We start from the raw sequence: 19,627 nt of genomic DNA on the forward strand, positions 1-19,627 counted from the left end.
AGGAAGATCACCTTTGAGAAGTGTGGGTCTGTTTAAATCCATCCTTAGAAACAAGAGCCAGATAAGCAGCTGAATTTTCTCATCCACTAATGACACCAGAGAATGTACCAAGTACAGAGCCTTCTGCTGTTCTTTAATCCTAATAATCCATCCCAAATGGACTTTGAACAGCATCATCAAACTTTGTCAGACCATGTGGAGCTAAACTAAAGCTCTTCCACATTCAGATGTTGTCTTTGCTGACCCTGCCTTCCACTTAATTATACTCGAAGTCTGGCTATGCCCATTTTCTGCCCTGTGAAATTAGCCTGAACTCAAAACTAATTGAACTTCAAAACCATTTCATGCAAAGTCTTCTGGTACATAGAATACATATGATCACGGTCTTCTGAAGACAGTGCTGTTTTCAAGTGGAGAGTGGCGTCCGTTGGGTAAGATATGCAACGGGCTTGTGTTTCCACTCTTGGGGAATAAAGAAAGCCAAGGTGAAAGACAGTTTGGAAACACTGGGTGGGACGGGAAGACAGGAATTCGAGAGGCAGCATTCAACCCAAAGCAAATACGCCTATGGAAGAAGTAACAGAACCACAATAGCACGCCTTTTAAAGAACTTTATCTGGGACAGAAGTGAAGAGAAAGGATTTTAATTGCGATTCTAGGTATGAAGACTGATGAGTTTGTTCACAGACGTAGAAACCAAAGGTAAAATGCCAGTGGTGGCTTGTAGATTCTTCACTCTCAATACCTGTTTGTGGAAGGAACGTGTGGACAAAAAAAGGAGCCACGTACTAAACCTGACAAGCGAAGGGGTAACCACGTAGGTCTGAACAGAAAAATCTCTAACTCAGAGTGGGTCGTGTCAGGTAGTCATGTCCTAGGGCTGTAGCTTCCTTGACAAAGGCCAATCTATAATTTACCTTAAGCAAGCCTGTCTATTGTCTTTTTGAGTCTAAGATAACATACCTTTAAAATGTCAGAGTAATTTTTCCCAGACCCCTTTGGGCACACCCACAGCACCAGGAGCCCCAGACTCCAGAAGCCCTCCTGTATCCTGTTCCCAGCACAGCATCTCTCTGTGCTGTAAATGTCAATGATGAACTAACCTACCTTCCAATGTAAAAGAAGTGTTTATCTTTTTTATCCATTTGCAGAGAAATTCCTCTGGTTTGCCTTCTTCTGTCCCCTTAATCAAACCACCAGTGCATATCACGTAACCCTACTTATGTCTCCAGTGTATAAAACAAGTAGCAAAACTGCCATTCTCCAGAGCGTTTTCTCAACCCATTGAGATTTTGCTTCCCAGCAAATGTCAATAATTTGGCTCAAATAAACTGATACTAATTTTTTTTTTTTTTACAGGTTTGGATGTTTCTTCCATCAACAAATGGAATCAAGCCCACTAGTAACCTACAACCTGTTTTCAGAACCTTCGGAGACCTGACAACGCTTTCCCAAAGAACTTGAGCTTTTTACTTCACAATGTTTGTAAAGCTCTTCGTTGGGACAACTCTAAACATTCCTAGCATAATCTGAATAGTGTCATCTCCTCCCTCCGAAAGAACAGCCAACAAGATTCCAGCTGAAGCTGTCACTAAACAGACAAGCCCAGGGAGTCACCAACTGCTCGGTTACTTTCCAAAGGTCAAAATAAAATGAGCAGCGGGAGCCTGGGCTGTTCAGCATGGGGCAAGGGCCGGGGTGACAACCAGCCACCTGGGGCGGCAGCGGCAGCGGCGGCGGCGGTGGGGAAGGGCCCGCACAAAGAGCCCTGTGCGAATAGTCCGCTCTTCGCCTCCCACCCCCAATCTCTGGAAGCATTCAAATCCAAACCGAATGAATCTGCATGGCATCTAAATCATTGGGCTCTGCATAAACAGAAGGAGACGTTGGCTGGAGTTGCCAAAGGAAGCTCTCACCGCCTTTGTGAAAGGGGGACTGGGTGTGCTGTTTTGCATGAGGACGAATACAGAATATGCAAATAAGGAATCTGCTGCCTGGAAAAGCAACCCTAGGCAGACAGCTGAGGACCAGCATTCACCCAGAAAACATGCGGCGTCTCCAAAGGGAGAAATAAGGGGTACCCATGAGGTGGTTTCCCAGGAAGCCAAAGAGACCTGAATATTCATAAAACGTCCATTTATTCATGGGACTATTAATTACCCTCCAGAGCATGGAATCCGGTGACCTCACCTGCTCCCTCCACCCAAACAGCTCGGAGGTACCAGCTGTAGGGAGATCCCAGAAAGGTTTTATGCCCAGAGTGAAAAGAGATACAGTCTCTCAGGGTCTCGGGGACAGCTGGGGCCTTTTTTAATCATTCCTTCTCACAAGCACAATAAAACTGAGGAGAGAACTGAGCCATGTTATTGGATACAGATAAACAGTTTTTAAAAAGCCAAGAGCAATAAATTGCTGCCTAATTTTATAGAAACATCTAAGAGGTTGAAAAATAACACACCATTCTTCTAAGCTACCTGTACCTCCCAGCTTCGAAAACAGTTTTCAGAGCGTCCTGATTTCGTGGTGATTTGAAGTGTCTGCGGCCAGACTGCAGGTCACTCTGTCACCTGCCAGAGGAACAAACAGGCTGACGGACCGCTGCGGCAGTTCTCAAACTTCTGGGTTTCCCTTTACACTTAAAAATATGGAGGAAGCGGCCCTGGCCGGTTGGCTCAGTGGTAGAGCGTCGGCCTGGCGTGCAGAAGTCCCAGGTTCGATTCCCGGCCAGGGCACACAGGAGAAGCGCCCATCTGCTTCTCCACCCCTCCCCCTCTCCTTCCTCTCTGTCTCTCTCTTCCCCTCCCGCAGCCAAGGCTCTATTGGAGCAAAGATGGCCCGGGCGCTGGGGATGGCTCCTTGGCCTCTGCCCCAGGCGCTAGAGTGGCTCTGGTCACAACAGAGTGACCCCCGGAAGGGGCAGAGCATCGCCCCCTGGTGGGCGTGCCCGGTGGATCCCGGTCGGGCGCATGTGGGAGTCTGTCTGACTGTCTCTCCCCGTTTCCAGCTTCAGAAAAATACAAAAAATATATATATATGGAGGAAGCCGAGGTGGTTTTGCTTCTGTGAGTTAAAGCTAACAATAGGTACCATTGGAAATGGAAAGTGAAATCTTTTTAAGTAATTATATGTTAATTCATAGTAAAATACCAACTATAAACCCATTAGGTGAACAAATACTATTTTCATTAAAATTTTATTCTATTTCCCAGAACAAAAGAAATTAGGGAGAAGAGTGGTATTGTTTTGTTTATTTATTTATTTGCAAGTCTCTAATGCGGCTGAAAGGAGGCCCCGGCCAGAATCTGCTGTTTGCTTCTGTGTTCAAGGCGACGATGAGCTAGCACACTGTGGGCAGCCTCTGGAAAACCAGGGGAGACAGAGGAGGAGAGGGCACGGGACATCTCAGTATCATCACCTTACTATTACAAAGAAACTTTCACCTGGCAAAGCCCATCAAGGGGTCTTGGGGTATCCCATCTGGAACATACTTTGAAAACCACTGCACTCATGCAGTCACTTGGGGAACAGAGGATTGATACAGACAAGATTAGCCATTTCATTCAATCCTCTACCCTTGCTTATGGGTCACCATTGCTCCTCCGAAAAACAAAAATGCTCTACTCTACACCTAAATGAATTGCTTTCTTTGTTGAACAGATAAATAGCTTATATTGTCACTAACAATAATATTAACAATAACTACTTCCGCTTACTAAACATCTAATGAGTCTAGTTAGTGGGCTAAACCCTTTACTCTATGCATATGTGCCTGCATGTGTGTGTCATGCATAACCACATACTACTGCCATCAATTAGCTAATGTAAACTTGAGGTGGGGGTGGGGTAAGGTTAGCATCTATAATTAACATTTGGGTAAGTAACACAACTAGAAACTAAACTCAAGTCTCAAACTCTAAAGGCTGGGCTTAGCCACTTTGTGCGAAAATAACTCGACATTAACTCACGTGCTGCAGAGATTTCTGAGCATTCAGGCACAGAGATGATTCATAAACATGATGAAAATAATTAAGACCCGACTGAAGTAGGATATAAACAAGGATCTTCATTACTACATTAGTCACATTCAAAGATTCTGATATGTCATGCTGACTCCATAAAACATTACTCTGCCAAATAAATGTTTAATATGAAACAGGCCACAATTCCTTATGCATTTATTTATTCATTCATTCAATGGTCATTTTATGAGATCCTACTATGCTCCATAACAGTTGCCGGTGTTACTTGTCTGGCTATACCAGCCTGTACCCCTCCACTTACATTCTCACGATATGAAAGTCTTACTGAACTTATTAGTCCAAAATAAGGCCAGAAAAATAACAGCATGGTTAGTCATTGAAAAGTTTAACACAAATATACATGTATGATGTACAAATTAAAATGTTTAAAAATATTATCAGGGAAAACTACGGTACCCTCACTATCTACCAAAAAGGGAAAAATTAAAGTATAATATAGTCTACAAGAATATTAATCATCAATTATGAAGAATATAGAAAAGTTGCATTCTTTAATGTGATAAGTTGTCAAGCAGCATAAACACAAGATAACAAAAGAATAATTCCATTGTTACTTTTTAAAAGTACATGTATAAAAATATTTCAAGGCGACTTGCTAAATTGTAAAGAATGGTAACTCATAAAGAGTTGGGAGTATGAGTTAAGCGTGCAGTTCTTTGGTGATGTTCAATTCATCAATTAAATAAAAAAAAATACTTAAGTAGTAAAGTTCAGTGATGTGAAAGTCAAACATATCACGACCACCTGTTTTGCAAAGTGGTAACTGAAAAGCCATTTAATCAGCCTCTTTCCTAAAGCCTCATGTCTTAAAAAATAATTTTGTCTTAATCATTTCTGAAAGGCACAAGAAAGCTTTGTTAGACTAAAATAAATCATCAAATCTTAAATACCGCGTTCAAAAGTCCCTAACTGAGATAATGCCTATGTGATGCTTTGGTGAACCCAAAATAGAGACCATTGCCTCATTCACACTCAGAAACAAGCCTGGTCAAACAAAGAAGGAGAAAAAAAAAAAAAAAAAAGTAGAACAGAAAGGGGACAATAATTAAATCCTGTTCTTCTCGTATATAAAGGATTGTGTCTTTCAATGGTCACAGCCACGCTTCCAAGCTGGGATAAAAGTAGCTATGTGATTCAAGCAATTGATTCTTAAAGACACAATTGAAAGGTAAGAGAAAAATTTCAAAAGTGGAAAGGATCTAAAAGAGCATCTCTCTGAACTATATTTTAAATGCTTCCTTTCCAGCATTTCTTTCTCTCAAGGTCCTTAGGAAAACAGTCATCATAATCTTTTTTTTACCACACTCTCCCTTTACAGAGAACAAATTTGAGATATCTCCTATTTTACGGCCATCAAAGCATTTCTGTCTTGCTCTTTCTGAAAAGAGCTTTTAACAAGATATGATATTATGCTGCTAGGAGGGCATCATCTATACAGTGGTACATCATAGAGGTATATATATATATATATATGACCCCAAACAATTCCCAGCAAAATTGCATATTTCAGCAAGACTCCATTTCTACCCGGCTGACTTTGTCAGTTGTCATTGCTTACTTGACCTTAAGAGTGACTTTGTAAGAATGTTTTCTTTTTAATCCCTTTTATTATTCTATATACTCTGGAAATATTGCTTATCAATATTTCACCAAGAGTAAATGTGACTTTCGTGTTTGTTTTTTAATTAAGCGAAATAACAATAATAATAATAAGTTCATAAAGAATCTTTCCTCTCTGCCTTCTGCTTAATATTTCTGAGGGAAATGAGCAACTTAAGTGAAGCAACTATGAGTTGATGCTTCTCATCTCTCTCCCTTCCTCTCTCTCTAAAAAACACTTCTGAGGTAAGTGCAAACATCTGGAAGATTTCCCCACTGAGGGGAATATATGTGTGTGTTGGAGGCGGGCTGTCTGGGTGCATTTGGTTTCTTTTCCTGACCATCCAAGGGGACAGGGGAACTAGACGAAGGAGAACAGTTTTCTTACCCTCTGCACCCTCCCTAAGCAAGTTCAAACCGCTGCGCCCTTCTCGGGGGAAAGGGCAGAGGAGGGCCCACAGCTCTTTGTTGTCCGGCTACAACGGAGCCAAATCACTTCAGAAAATGTTATTCAGGAGCACAATGAACTTGCGGCTGCTTCAGAGGGCAGGCCCACCATCACCCTACAGCTCTCCACACTTTAGACACCGGGCTTCACGTCTCCACGAGCATGTACCGCTTGGAAGTGAGAACTCCAAGAGGAAGTGTCACTCTGTCCCCAAGGTCCCTTGAGGACTCCGGCAGATGACCAGGGTTAGATTTAAACAACAGCACACCCCAGGCCCCCACCCGCCCTGCCCATTTTTGCCTGGGGATCCTTTGTCCAATATTTAAGATCTTAATCAATCTTCACTCTGACCTCCCAGACCCCGAGGAAGATGGATGAGGAAGTAGGTGACCTTTCACCTGTCCTTCTATTTGTCTGCCACAGCATCCCCATTGAAAAGACAATCGGGGAGGAACCCACTGCCAGAGCTCTGAAGCCTTGCCAGTTCTCCATTGTATCCCTGCTTAAGTTCTCTTCACAACTCCTCTTTCTTGTCGGGCCCCCAAATCACTTTTCTCTCACTCAAAGGAAAGTCCTCTTCACTTCAGGGGGAAAAAAAAAAACCCGACACTCTCCAAATATCATTTGCAATATGAAGTGTGAAATGGACATTATTCTTTGTTAGGGCCAGGGCAATGGTTCCTGTCTTTAGCTTTGACTTCCAAGAGTAACTGGAAGATGGATACCCTTTTATCACTTCAACTCAACATCTTTCAAAGTCATCAGATGTGACTTTGGGAAGAGCACAGTGACCCAAGTAATGCTACATTAATATCAGTTTGTTGCTTTATGATCTACAAGGTGACTTTTACCAATCTGATAATGCCATGTCCTTACCACAAGTCTAGAAGATAAGAACAGTTATTATCAACCCATTTTATAGATGAACAAACCAAGGCTTGAAGGACCTAAGAAACATGTTCAAGGTCATACAGCTAAGGGACCAAATTGAGACACATTGCCTTGCTGTGATGTTCCTTCTGCTCCACTTGGATGTTTCTCTGACACCTCAGTAATGATGTCAAGGTGGAGACAGCCATTTTTATTACTCTTAAAACTTCTACTATAGGCTTTAAAAAGTCTCACTCAAGTGTGAAACTTGAGAATCCTGAGTCATTTCAGTTGTTCCTTTGTTAAGTTCCTCAGAGATTCTTACTAGTAAAATACAAAAACAAAGAAGCAATCAAATTCAAGGTTTTCTGCCAAAAAAAAAAAAAAAGTGTCTTCTCAAAAAAAGTTAATCATTTTGTGAGTAGCAAAGAAAATACATGGGGAGCCGGTGAGGGAACACCAGGGATTCCCCAAAATGGCTCAGCCAACCTTTCCTTTCCATGAAATATCTGAGCCTGTGCTGGGAACAGTTTGTTCAGAAATGGACCGGACCTGAGACATAGAGTCCCTCTTCTTCTGGAAACCGCACGATTAACTAGAGTCCCGAGATTATTTCCATAAAACAAACCACGAACATGTTCAATTGCCTTTACATTCACTCCCCCTCCATCTTCTTCTCTTTTCCTTCTAATTTGGGTTGTAAAACTGTCAAGGAATTTCACAGTGGAGCAACGTATGAGTTACTGGGCTCGGTGACAATTGAAAATCAATGACATTAGATACAGAGAAATTCTAATGCCAGACAGGGGAACATTTGAGCAGGAAATAGAAGACAAAGTTATATATATATATATATATATATATATATATATATATATATATATATATATATATATATATGTTTATGAATCTTGACATGTGAAGATGTGCATGTCCTGTCTGACAAAAATTGAAAAGGCAGAATAATTTACTCTAAAATGTGATGTGATGTCATCACTCAGTTCATTTCACTATTCCTTCTATGAGTTTTGTAATTTACATGCCAATAACAATGCACTCATGTACTTCCTAACAGTAACACCAGAATATAGTGCTTCAAGGATCCCCTTTGGTACAGTTATCTCATAGTTGCCAAGTCAACAGCAAACAAAATGGCAGGAATCTTCTGTTAAAGCCCAACTTTAAAATTTTCAAGTTTACAAATTTACCTTTTTACTCTAGGTCAACAGAAAAGGTAGTCAGTTTTTATTCTTTTTTTTTTTTGCAATTAAATTAAGACATTCATTGGTAGCTACTCCTAGAAATGACTAGAGCAAATCAAGAATGACACTTCAGAAAAGTACGAACTCTAAAAGGAAAAACACTGAAGTCTATGACACCAAATGATCAAAAAACATAATCTGGGGGGTTTTAATTATTGATTTCTAGCCAGTCAAGTAGAATGCCCCATAGGTAATCCCACTGTGTCATTAAGATGGTTAAAATGCCAGACAAATTGTTTGGCAGGCAGTTACTTCAGGCTCTTTAATCACCAAATCAGGTGAACCGTCACAATCCAGTCCACAGCTGGACAGCCACCCGGAGAGAAGATGACTCTGAGTGGGTCCACAGGTGGGACCAGAGTCACCCTGTTTTGTAGTGACCTTTATAAGCCGCCGACTATTGACAACCACTAAAAATAACTATGAAGCAAAAACTACAAACCCTGGATAACTGGTTGCTTTCAGTGAAAAGCCACACAGGACATGAGCAATCCATATGCAAATGAATTGCTCTCATCCCTTTCTCAGACACAAAGCTTTTTTAAGAAAAAGAAAACTTGACAAACTCCCCAGTACGCTCACAGAAAGGGGACATAAGGGAAGGAGGAACAACATACGCTGGAGTTTAGGCGAGGAAGAAGAAAATCACGTTAGTAATATGCTGTGTGGAAATGAACATGATAAAAATACTTAGGTTTCTTCAAACACTCCATAAGCAAAATGAATCACAATTGAATATGCCCTCTGACCACAGATCAAATAAGACCCTTACTTGTTCTTGATCACCTCCTGGGGGAAACAGAGGGCTTTCATCAACATTAATTTCACTTCGGGACCCTCCCGACGCATGCTCAGTGGAACAGCTGTACTTGGAACCCTGTCACTGCACCTGGTCGGCCCGTGTTTGCCCTTGTCCCCAAGGCAGGGCCCACTGGACACTCTTCACATCCACACAGCGTGAGGGGAACACATCCTAATTTCACATGTAAATTGTTCGTGTGCATACACGCCGACCGTTTGACCAAGTCTATAGACAGATCTACTCCAAAAACCTGTCTACCCGTTTTAAGGAAGGATCAATGAAGCGTGTTTCTTCAGCCTGGTTATTTACATTTTCCGAGGGCACATATCATGCTAGTTTAGATTGAAGTGCCCGTTAGCAAATGTGTTTGGCCTTCTGCTGATTAGGCGACATCATTTACGTTGTCAGGATCAGAATGGCTTCAGCTCTGCCACCTGGAGCTACAGCACTTCCTCATTAGACCCCTCTGTCCCCCCACGGCCCACAGGGGCTGCTAATTACTGGCTCTACTCCATTTAGTCTCATCTCTGATTTAATTACGTGCGCTAAGCCCTAATGAAAAGCACAATATGGCTCGTCTTACCTTGGCATTCCCCATTCCGCTCTTCGTGGCCAGCATTGCACAGACAGTTGCCAATGGGCACCAACCACTCGCCATCTGCCCCACAGTACATCTTTGGCACGTCCTTCTCTTCTGAGTTGTTGACACAGGATCCTCGGACTTCCACCAGAGAAGATGTATCAGCCCCCGTGATGGTGTCCGGAAACTGGGCCAGATTGCGAACCGTGAGCGGACACTTCTTATAGAACACACGGACCGACACCAGGGCAATGCAGGCGCCCACATCCTGAAAGGCCAGATAGAACCCCTTTCTGCTCAGCGGCCCTACGTCTCGGATCTCGGTGTTCAGCTTCATGATTCGGTCGCCGATGTCCACCTGGGTGAAACTCTCGTCAGCGGCAATCGTGTCGATCTTGGCAAACTGGCTCTCTCGGATATAACGCTCTTTGTCGTTGTCGGATTCGTAGGAGTACAGGTTAAACGTCTCCTTGCAAGTCCCCATGACGCCCGGAAGACTATTGCAGTCCCTCAGGGTGAACTTGATCTCAATGTACACCCTCTGAGCCCCTTCTCGGGTGATCCAATCAGTTCGGAGCCAGTTGTTCTGGCTGGGTTCCATCACGTTGCACACTTGGTAGGTTCGGATGGGTGTATTTTTTTCATCCATGATGCTCACTTCCTCCCACTGCAGAGATCCAAAGGCAATGCATCAGTTACAAAACCTCATCACAGTCATCTGTCAATCATACTTGACTCTCCTTGGACTTTATTGTTATTATTATTTTTTAAATAAGAAGATGACTGAGCACCAGTCATCACTAGTAAAAGCATGTTATGAAGGAGATAAGACAGTATTTTATTGTGGAAGTGGTTTCTTTTTTTTGGGGGGGGGGGGGTTAATTGTTTCATTCTTTCACCTTCAATCCAGAGGCCAGGGTAGATTTATTACTTCCGAGTTCTCAGCAGTTCCTGGCGGTGGTCTAACAACCTCAAATTCACCTATTACAACAGCTACAATTTCAAGTGGCAACTGTTCAAATTTACTCATAAATGAAAAACTAGTATGTGTATTGTTTCAACAACTGAACAGAGACCTGCAAATTAAGAGCAGGAAGAGCAGAGCTTGCCAGAGGAAGACAATTATCAGTTAATTAGTGGTGCTCCTGTCAGAACTCTGCTCTCTAATACCTAAAAAAATGTCAGTGAGGTTTTTTTTACCCTTCTTCTTTTTTTTGGCACTGTCACTAACACTTGAAAGGGGAAAAGAAATCTCACTGTTCTGGTTTTGGTAATCCTGGGAAGGTAGAGAGTAAACTTTCCGGTTAGATTTCTCAAATACACTGTCATTTGTAATGGTAGGACACGTCAAGAGTGTGTCTTCTATTAAATGTATGTATATTGTTCCTACTCTTAAACAGATACACATAAGTAAACAAGAATGCACACGTGTTCTGCTTCTAAATATTCTGAGGATATTGAAAGTAAAATAGTAAGCAATAATTAGGGTCAAAAGCTCAAGAAATCTGAAGAAGGATGATAAAGTTTTCTTTACACTCTGCTTCCTAACAAAGATTCTAAGGATGGGGCAGTCTGATTTCCTATGACTAATGTAGCAATTTCTCTCTTTTTCAGCCAAAAAGAAGCAAGATTATTTGGGAGTCCTGCAAGACTCTGCATTATCATCCACAGTAGTGCATTTACATAGAGCTGGTATAAATCAGCTCACATATCTAACACATGCATATAATTAGAAGAAAAAAAAGATATAGGTTTTAAAAATGTGTATTCTGTATTAGCTCCACTTAAACTCCATTCAATAAAATAAAGCACAGAGAATAATAGTGTGTCTTTTAATGGGGTTTCTCATCTGTGCATTGAAAATCTGTTAATGGATGGAAATGTTACAATGTGAGGGGCCATAATGCATAAAATTCTGTCTCCCTTTCTCTGCTATCATTCTGAAAGTTGGAATTGGGAGAGATAAGTGCACTGCGGTGATTAAAAAAAAATTTTTATCCATTAACTAATAAATCACCAGTAATTTATTTGTGGAAGTTCATGTAAATCCAAACATGGGTCTCCACCTTCAAAAAAACAAAAAACATACTCAGCATACTTCTCATCTTAGAACAAAGGGAATATGAGAACACACACTGATCAATGTAAATGAAAGCGCACAAATATCTCCACAAAGTTCTTACAAGGTAGTTCAGGGGTAATGTACATTTTCTAGCCTGAACTTGATTGTCTAAACACACTGATCAACTTAGGAGAACAATGACAAATCTCCCTTACTTTTTGTATTTCACAATCAATGTCAGAAACCCAATACACTCCTTTAAATGAACACTGTCAAGAAATTAGGTTTTTGCTCCAGTGTTGCCACCAGGAGCCTTCACTTCCCATTACTGTATTCTCAAGTTCTGCTTAGTTGTTCTGATGGAAAAACAAGAAAGCGGCGAGTTATCTCGTACTATATTTTATTTTTTATTGTCAAATAAGATTTCTTTTTTAAAAAAAATTATAAATAACAACAACAAATGCATGTCATTTTTGTACAGAACTCTAATCCCAAATTTCCAGCAAAGATGGTATCTGCTCTAACACTAAACTAGAGATTTCAGAATAAGCCAAAGACTCAAATATGCTTTTGCCCTCAAGTATAAAAATCCTTTTGAAAGTCATTCTCTTCCTGCTTGGTAGAAGTCTAATTCATCTATCACTCTACGCCTGAAAAAGTCCTCTTCAAATACAAAATCTAGAGACTAGCTCAATTATATAATTTGGCACGTAATTTCTCAATGGCTATGATGTATTTTGGAAAGACTATTTCTCTTAGGCACAAATAAAACTTCACTGCTGGCCCCTCACAATAATACAATGTTACACGCATCATATTTAAGAAAAGAAAAAGAAATACTATCTATATTCAGCCCCTAAAACACTCTGGGTTGTATACAATAATCAGCATGCATAGTACTTTTGTAAAAGAGACTTCAAGACAACTGAGAGAAGTTTTGTGTCTAGAAAAAGTGACCAGGTGCTTTTTCAGCAGTTTGGGGGCGGGGGGAGGGGAGTCTGCAGCATATTAAATTGCAGTAAAAGCTTTCCAGAAACTAGATAGACCATAGACTGTACTCAAAAATGTGTCACTCCTTGCTTTTAAATAGGCCCGTGTATATTTAGTGTAACATGTCAGATCCAACGTCATACTTCCTGCCTTCTCTCTTCAAGCTTGAGAGCAGCCAGTAAGAAAAATAAGGCTCATTAAAGTTTTTAATGCAAGGACTGACACCTTCCATCGCCGATTCTGCAGGCACTTCTAATACATTCAACCTACAGAGCAAGAGCCCTGGTGTAGCATGGGAAAGTCTTCCTGAATCAGTGACCTTTCCAGGGTATAGGATTAACAAGAGTCTGACTCTCACAAGATAAAGCTGTACCTTTCTTCACATTCAAAGGATGAGGGCAATTGCTTGCAATCAGCAGTGAATACAGCCTGTCTACACTGCCAGAGGCCTGCCAATCATTCCCCTCCCTTTAAAAAAAAAAATGGTTTTGAGGGCAGCCTGGAATTTTTTCAGCAGAGCCCCAGCTAACTGCAGTCAAGTTCAGGCAGAAAAACAGGAAGGCAAGGCAATCTCCATTGCATTTTAAATGGATTACGAGAACTGCTTTGGGAGAAGACAGCCTAAAATTCTCTGTGTTTCTGGTCTTCTTTTTGAGATCTTTCTTCTATACCAGTTTCTAAAACAGTATATTTTCTTTTTATGTGTTATTGCTTATTTGATGGACAGGTGGGGGACCGTACTGGGGGCTGGCATTACAATTTTTGCCTGGTAAAACAAGTCCTGATCTTCCTTTGATCCTCATTGCTCTCAGTCCTTGGACTCAGTCATAGACTCTCAAGCATAAAGGTAGGATCATATGCTTAATGTATCAAAAGACTTGAGAGCTATTTCAATTCCTCAGAAGCCGGAGATACATACTGGACTGATTTCTTCTCCAAAGCTGATGCCTTCTGACCTGCTATTAAAGGAGCGAGTTTAGGGTGGGAGCATGTGACTATTGACCTATTTCTCTTCTCTGAATCTTCTAATGGAGGCCATGATGACAAATTCAGGAGCAATGCGGCCTCCCCAGCCCCAAAGGTCCCAGATTCCAAGTCACTTCAACTTTGCACATTGAGCACCAGCAGGGCTCCAGCTTGTGGTGTTTGCTGTGCACACTGCACCCCAGCACAGGTCCCGAGCCTTTCTCTCAGTGTGCAGAGACAGGTTGACTTCAGGTGGCCCTGAGAGCAAGGGAAGGGCTCCCGCTGCTGGCACAGAGACCTGGACCCGCGGCTGGTACAGTCAGGAGGGCCCACTCTCCTGGGTGTTGCCATTTATTTTCCTCATCTGGAACCATGAGCCCTGCCTGTCAAGACTTCATGGCCCTCACCTGGCCTAATCTCAGCTTAAATTCTAATTTGGCCCCCAGATTGCATTTCTTGTCGCTATTTTAGTTTTAAATAGGCATCTGCGTCCGTGCCTCTACGAATCTCCTGATTTCGAAAACCCTTCCTGCCCTTTTGGTTTCTAGCTCTTCCACGACAGACCTATGCACGGGGAGTATAGGATTTCTGCAACAAAGCGTAATTCACTTCATAGGCCACGGCGGAAATCTGACCCCCTCACCACAATCAACAAGAATCAAGCCATTAGGACTCTCAGAAAGTTGCTAATCACTCCTTTTTTACCCTTCGGAGCAGAGAGCCACTCGGAACTTACCCCTCCTTCCAGAGGGCTGGCTATCCACCCAAGCTCTCCCTGGACGGACCTGGAATCCAATAAGGTAACTGCAAAGAAAAAAAAAAAAGAGAAAAAGAAAAATAGATTAATTTCCAATTGCAAAAAGCCAATACTACAAAAACCATTTGCCTGAGCGTTTCCATATGTGCCGAGGGTGTGCATATCCAACTCTGATCAAAACCTAAACTTGGTCTCACTTATGTAAATAATCATTACTCACTTGATCTTCTCCCCTCTTTAAATCTGCAAGTTCTTATTTATTTAACTTGCTTAGCATTTAAAATTCCATCCCAGGACTCCAGTTGATTCATTTTCTAAAAAGGATGAATACAGAATCTCAAGTACAATTCAAAAAATAAATAGATCTATGTAGGGCAGTGGCACTGCGGAGCAGAATCTGCATTCATCTCTGTCTGGTGTCTACTGGAGCTATTTGTTTTTACAAGTTTCAGATGACTGCATAACTCATCATCGTGGTGACAGAGCCACAAGTGAATTCTCTCTGAGAGCATTCAAAGGGTCAGGAAAAGGCTCTCTCCTGCTACCATTTGCCCCCTTTCCACCACCAGATACATGGGCCCTGGATGTGCTATCCGCTGCTTTTTTAAATATCAAAAGTTTCAGAAGGCGGGGAGGCAGACGTGTGGAATGAGAATGCAAATGAATTGAATGATTTTCTTCCCCAGGTCTTTTGGAGGGCAATCGGAGACTCCTCCTCCACCCAAGAAGAAATCACTGGTTTGAATTTTAGGAAATAAGAGTTAGGATGCTTGTGCTACCCCCCCCCCCAAGAGCCTGCATCAAAGCTTAGGGGACCCCCGAGGGCGGCTGCCCAGACGGGCTCACTCCTAGACACCTACGACATTGAAAAGGACACAGTCAATTCCTAACCTCTCCACGTTCTCTTTCCCACCGAGATCTGCAGGCCTGGAGGTCGAAAGGCCCATCTCAAAGGAACCACTGGATTATTAATTTGATCAGCGAGGCTGGCTGCTCTTCAGGCTGGGGGGGGGGAGGGGTGGGAAGAGGGAGTCTGCATCTCTGCTCCTGCGCACCCCAAACTCTCCACCTCACCCCCCAGGCCTCTGAATTCTGCCCGTCTCCCCTCTCATTTCACCACGAAGTCAAAGCAGTTAAAAATCAGGCGTTTTCCTCGTTTTTCCCCGAGAAGCCTGAATTCCTGGGGTCTGTTAATTATTTTAAAATATAGAGCCTTCCCTGGGTCGCTCCCGCCCGCCGTGCCGCCCCCACCGCCGGCCTCCTTCTCTCTTCGCGGTCCCTAGAGAAAAGCCCCGCTACATCCATTTGGATTTATGTAAGGTGGATTAGGGACACAAAGGGAACAATAAGACCCAATTTACAAAAAAAGGGAGGGAGTAGAAAGGGAGGGTAAAGGGGAGAAAAGGAAACGTGATGGGAATAAAAAGCAACAAAATGAATTAATTTTTAAGTGGGAGGAGGGGTCCGAGAGGGGGATGACTCCCCCCCCCCTTTCTTTCTACATCAGCCGATGGCTCCATCAGCGCCTTTTTGTGTCTAGAGCTCCCAAGTTCTGCTTCCAAAAGAAAAAAAAAAAAACCAAGAAACGGATAAAACAGAAAATTCCTGCGTCTAGTGCAGCGAGGTCCTGGGAGACGTCCTAACAAGTGTGCGAAGTAGCCAACACAACGCGGGATCACGACGCGGGGAAGAGAACCGCCCCCGGGGACCGAGGGGCGGCTGTGCCCGCGACGGCACCTGGAGCCACGTCGGAAGGAGGGAGAGGGCAGGGAGGGAGGGTTGGAGGCGCCCCTTTCCTCCCAAGCGGCGTCTGCCGGCAGGTGCGTGCATCTCTCCCCGCCTCTGTCTGGCGAACTTCGGGCACCCGCTGCCCAGCCAGGGCTAAGTTGGTTTTTGGCTCCCTCCTTCGGAATAGGTAGAATGATCGAGTGCACAGGGATGTGTGGACGGATCTGGAGAGATGGACGAATGAAGAGCTGGATGGGGTGGGATGGATGGATGGATGGATGGATGGATGGACGGACTGACGAATGGACGGACGGACGGATGAATTGGCGTGGTGGTGGTGGGGAGGGGTGTACGAGTTGGCGAGACAGATGTAAGGCGAAACGAACGCAGGCTCGAGTACGAGCATTCGCTGGAACACACGCGCACACAATTAGGGCACTCGCGCACCGAAACACAATCGTCCGCGTCCACGCGGGCACCCACGCACCACATACCCGCATTTGCGCGCGCGCATACACCTATAGACACACATGCACGCACGCACACTCAATTCCCCTTTCTCTGAGATCATCTGAAACTATATAAATAATCCACCCGCACCTCCCCGACAGAGACATACGCAATCCGAACAGACGCGCAAAAACACTAAGGACCGAGACGGGGACCAGTCGGCCCCCTCTGTTCCTTCCAAACTAACCCAGTGTACAATTTCCGGGCAAAAAGCAACAAACTCGACTACGTTCAACTTGACGGCGGGTTCCACAGGTCTGCGGCGTGATCTGAGGAGCGTGGGGCGCCTTAGACCATCGACTGCACCCCCAGCGCGCGGAGCCCAGCAGGGAGAAAGGTGTCTGACGCCGGGCGCTAGAAATCAGGTCACTGGCGAGCCGCGAGCCGCACCACGACCGCTGCGCGCCGGAGGCCCCGCAGCGGGGTCCTGGGAAGCACAGTGGTAGGAAAACTTTGCAGAAATCACAGCTCGCAAGGATGCCACAAAAACGTGGGAGCCCCAAGCCTCCAACAAGCTCCAGGCTTCCGTTTCCCCCCTCGATAGGGGCTGGGCAGGGAAGCGGTGTAGGGGGGACTTGGGCCACAGAATTATTATTAATTTTAACCCCGGCGTTGGCTCCCGTGTATCCCCTCGGGGCTCCTGAGCTGGCCTCGCCAGCGGATGCCGATAAACTTTGTCCTTTCGCCACAAACTTGGACGGCCTGGCTGCAAGCACGGGTCACCGCCCGGGTCAGGCTACTTGCTTCCCCTTCGCGGATCCCCTCGCCCTGGCCCCTTTCTCCCGAATCCGGGTGCACCGCTCACGCCGTGATCCCCCCCACCACCACCACCAACACCCGCCGGCCTCGCGCGCTCCCAAGAAAAATTCACCCAGGGCTTGTCCCCGATGTCCCCGACCGCAGAAAGGCCGCCCCACTCTTACCTTCATTCGCGGGATACACCCTGGAACCAGTGACAGCGTCGCAAATCCCAAAGAGAAACGAAAAGAGGACGAAATAGAAAATCCCAGCCATGGTTCGCCGGTGCCAGCGCTGCTCCTACCGCTTCTATCCCAGTGGAATAAATGCTTAAGTTAGGAGTGCAGCAAGCCGAAGACATTGCCAAGGGGGTGGGTTCGGCCCGTGACGCCCACCCGCCAGTCCGTGCTCCGCGGCCAATGGTGGCGCAGACGGGGCGGCCTGGCCCCTCCCCTCCGGAGCTGAGCCCTCCTCGAGTCCCCGCCCCTCCGGGCTCCGCGGGACGCGCGGTCTCCCGGGGCTGGAAGGGGCGAGCTGGGCTAGGGCTCCCGCCCCCGCCCGAGGGAGGCAGCGCAGTCCCCAGGCCTCACCTCAGGGGTCTAGTGCCCGGGCGAGGAAAGGAGCTTCCAAAGACTCTGAACTGACTGGGGGAGGGTGGGCGAGGAAAGGTTAGAAACCCCCTCTTCCTCCTACGGGCGGTTTGAGAAGGGGGAAAAGGCCCTTTCGTCGTAATAAAATAAGTATATAAAGTTGACCTGCCTGTTTGCTGTTGCTCTTTTCTGAGGGTCGCAGCGTCCGCGTCCCGCGCTCGGGGGCTGGGGCTGCACACTCACTCCTGCGCGCGGCCGCAGCCACCCTCTGCTACCTTGCCCTGCTTCGTGCCTTTATAGCGCGTCTCCATGGGAAATACTCCTCGTAAGAAATTTTGTGGCTTGGTTTATCCTTTCTTCCCAGGCTCCCTAGATGCCTGGAGAGCGGAGACCCCACCGGTCCCCTAGTGCGTGCAGCCCCTACCCGGAAGCAGGGCTTGGTCCCAGTCTCGGCGCTGAAACGGAACGAATGACTTTCTAGCAACGGGGAAGCCCCGTCTGGCCCCATCTCGGTGCTCGCGCCGAGGGACTCATCCTGGCACCGACAGCCCACCGCGGCAAGACGCCCCGAGATGGCCCGGTCTGCAAGGAGCCAGCTGTGCATTTCCCGGGGGGAGTCCCTGGAACCGGGCCTAGCAAGTCCCGGGCGCGGGGAGGAGAAGCAAAGGGCTTAAGTGGGAACGTAGTGGCTTTCCGCTGCCCAGACACGGCAAGGGGGAACTTGCAGGCTGCCCGGAGCGGCTGCTACAGCTTTGCGCTCCGACCGCTGCCCTGCGCGGGCTCCGACGTTCTCCTGGCCCCAGGAGACGAGGGTGGGCAGCGGGACCCGCAGACATCTGCTCAGCTGCGCCCGCCGAGATGCCGCGGGTGTCACTGCCGACTGTCCCGGTCGCAGGCACCCCTGGGCCCTAGTCTGTCCCCCGTGCCCTGGCCGCGTGCGCAGCCACCTGAACGCCGTCCGGCGACAGCAAAGCAGCCGGCGGCCCGGGGACTGGCTCCCCGACGCGACTCGGTGCATTTCTCCGGGCGTTTGCAGGAGTCTTCGATTCCTGACAAGGCCTCCCTCTTTCCCTCTTCCCGGTCCGCGCCTCCTCTTGCTCCCTCCGGGGTCTGGCCGGGTTTTCCGCCGGAGCCTGGGTCCCAGCGGGAGGGCGACCTCAGGTAGGTGGAAGAAGAGCCTTTCTCCCGCAGCGGCTCATCGTGAACCAACTGCGCCACCTGGCGGCCGGACTCGGGAGTGCGCGGCCCCCGCTGAAGGGCGAGCGGACAAAGACCGCAACGTGGAACCTGCAGCCCGCAGACTCGGTGGGGTATTTTTTTCATCCACCCGCCCATGTCTGGCGCACCCAGGCCACCTTTGTGGTGTGGTGGCGGGCGGCGGTGGGGGTGGGGAGAACCCGGGAGTTCTGTCGCGCTTCTAACCAACTGGATTACGGAAGACGGAATCGGAAAACATTTCAAGGAGAAACTGCCGGTCCACCTCCCAGAGATGGCCTGAGTAGTTGCTGTCCCTGCAGAAAGGGAATCCTAGACACAGCGGGAAGGGGGCAGGGCGGTGTAGAGGAGGGAGCAGATTGCGGCCACGGTTTCAGGTCATTGGCCTCGCAGCACATCGTGCCTCCTCCGTGGCTGGACAGCTGCACTCGTGCAAACTCAGAGCCGGGCTAATAAGGTGGACAACTTTT

The 19,627-nt window shown here is 46.1% G+C and overlaps 1 protein-coding gene across 2 annotated transcripts in view; it reads right to left on the bottom strand.

Annotated features, from left to right (window-relative positions):
- Positions 1 to 17,668, bottom strand: part of EPHA4 (EPH receptor A4) — a 145,702-nt gene extending 128,034 nt beyond the window's left edge. For both annotated transcript variants that reach the window (XM_066345026.1, XM_066345025.1), the window contains exons 1-3: positions 17,538 to 17,668; positions 14,356 to 14,423; positions 9,605 to 10,268 (exon numbers count right to left, since the gene is read on the bottom strand). In XM_066345026.1, the coding sequence (XP_066201123.1) occupies positions 9,605 to 10,268; positions 14,356 to 14,423; positions 17,538 to 17,628 (823 nt within the window). In that variant the 5' untranslated portion in view covers positions 17,629 to 17,668. The remainder of the gene's footprint in view (positions 1 to 9,604; positions 10,269 to 14,355; positions 14,424 to 17,537) is intronic.
- Between the last annotated feature and the right edge of the window lie 1,959 nt (positions 17,669 to 19,627).

Source organism: Saccopteryx leptura, chromosome 7 (assembly GCF_036850995.1).
Source record: "Saccopteryx leptura isolate mSacLep1 chromosome 7, mSacLep1_pri_phased_curated, whole genome shotgun sequence".
Taxonomy (NCBI): Eukaryota; Metazoa; Chordata; class Mammalia; order Chiroptera; family Emballonuridae; genus Saccopteryx; species Saccopteryx leptura.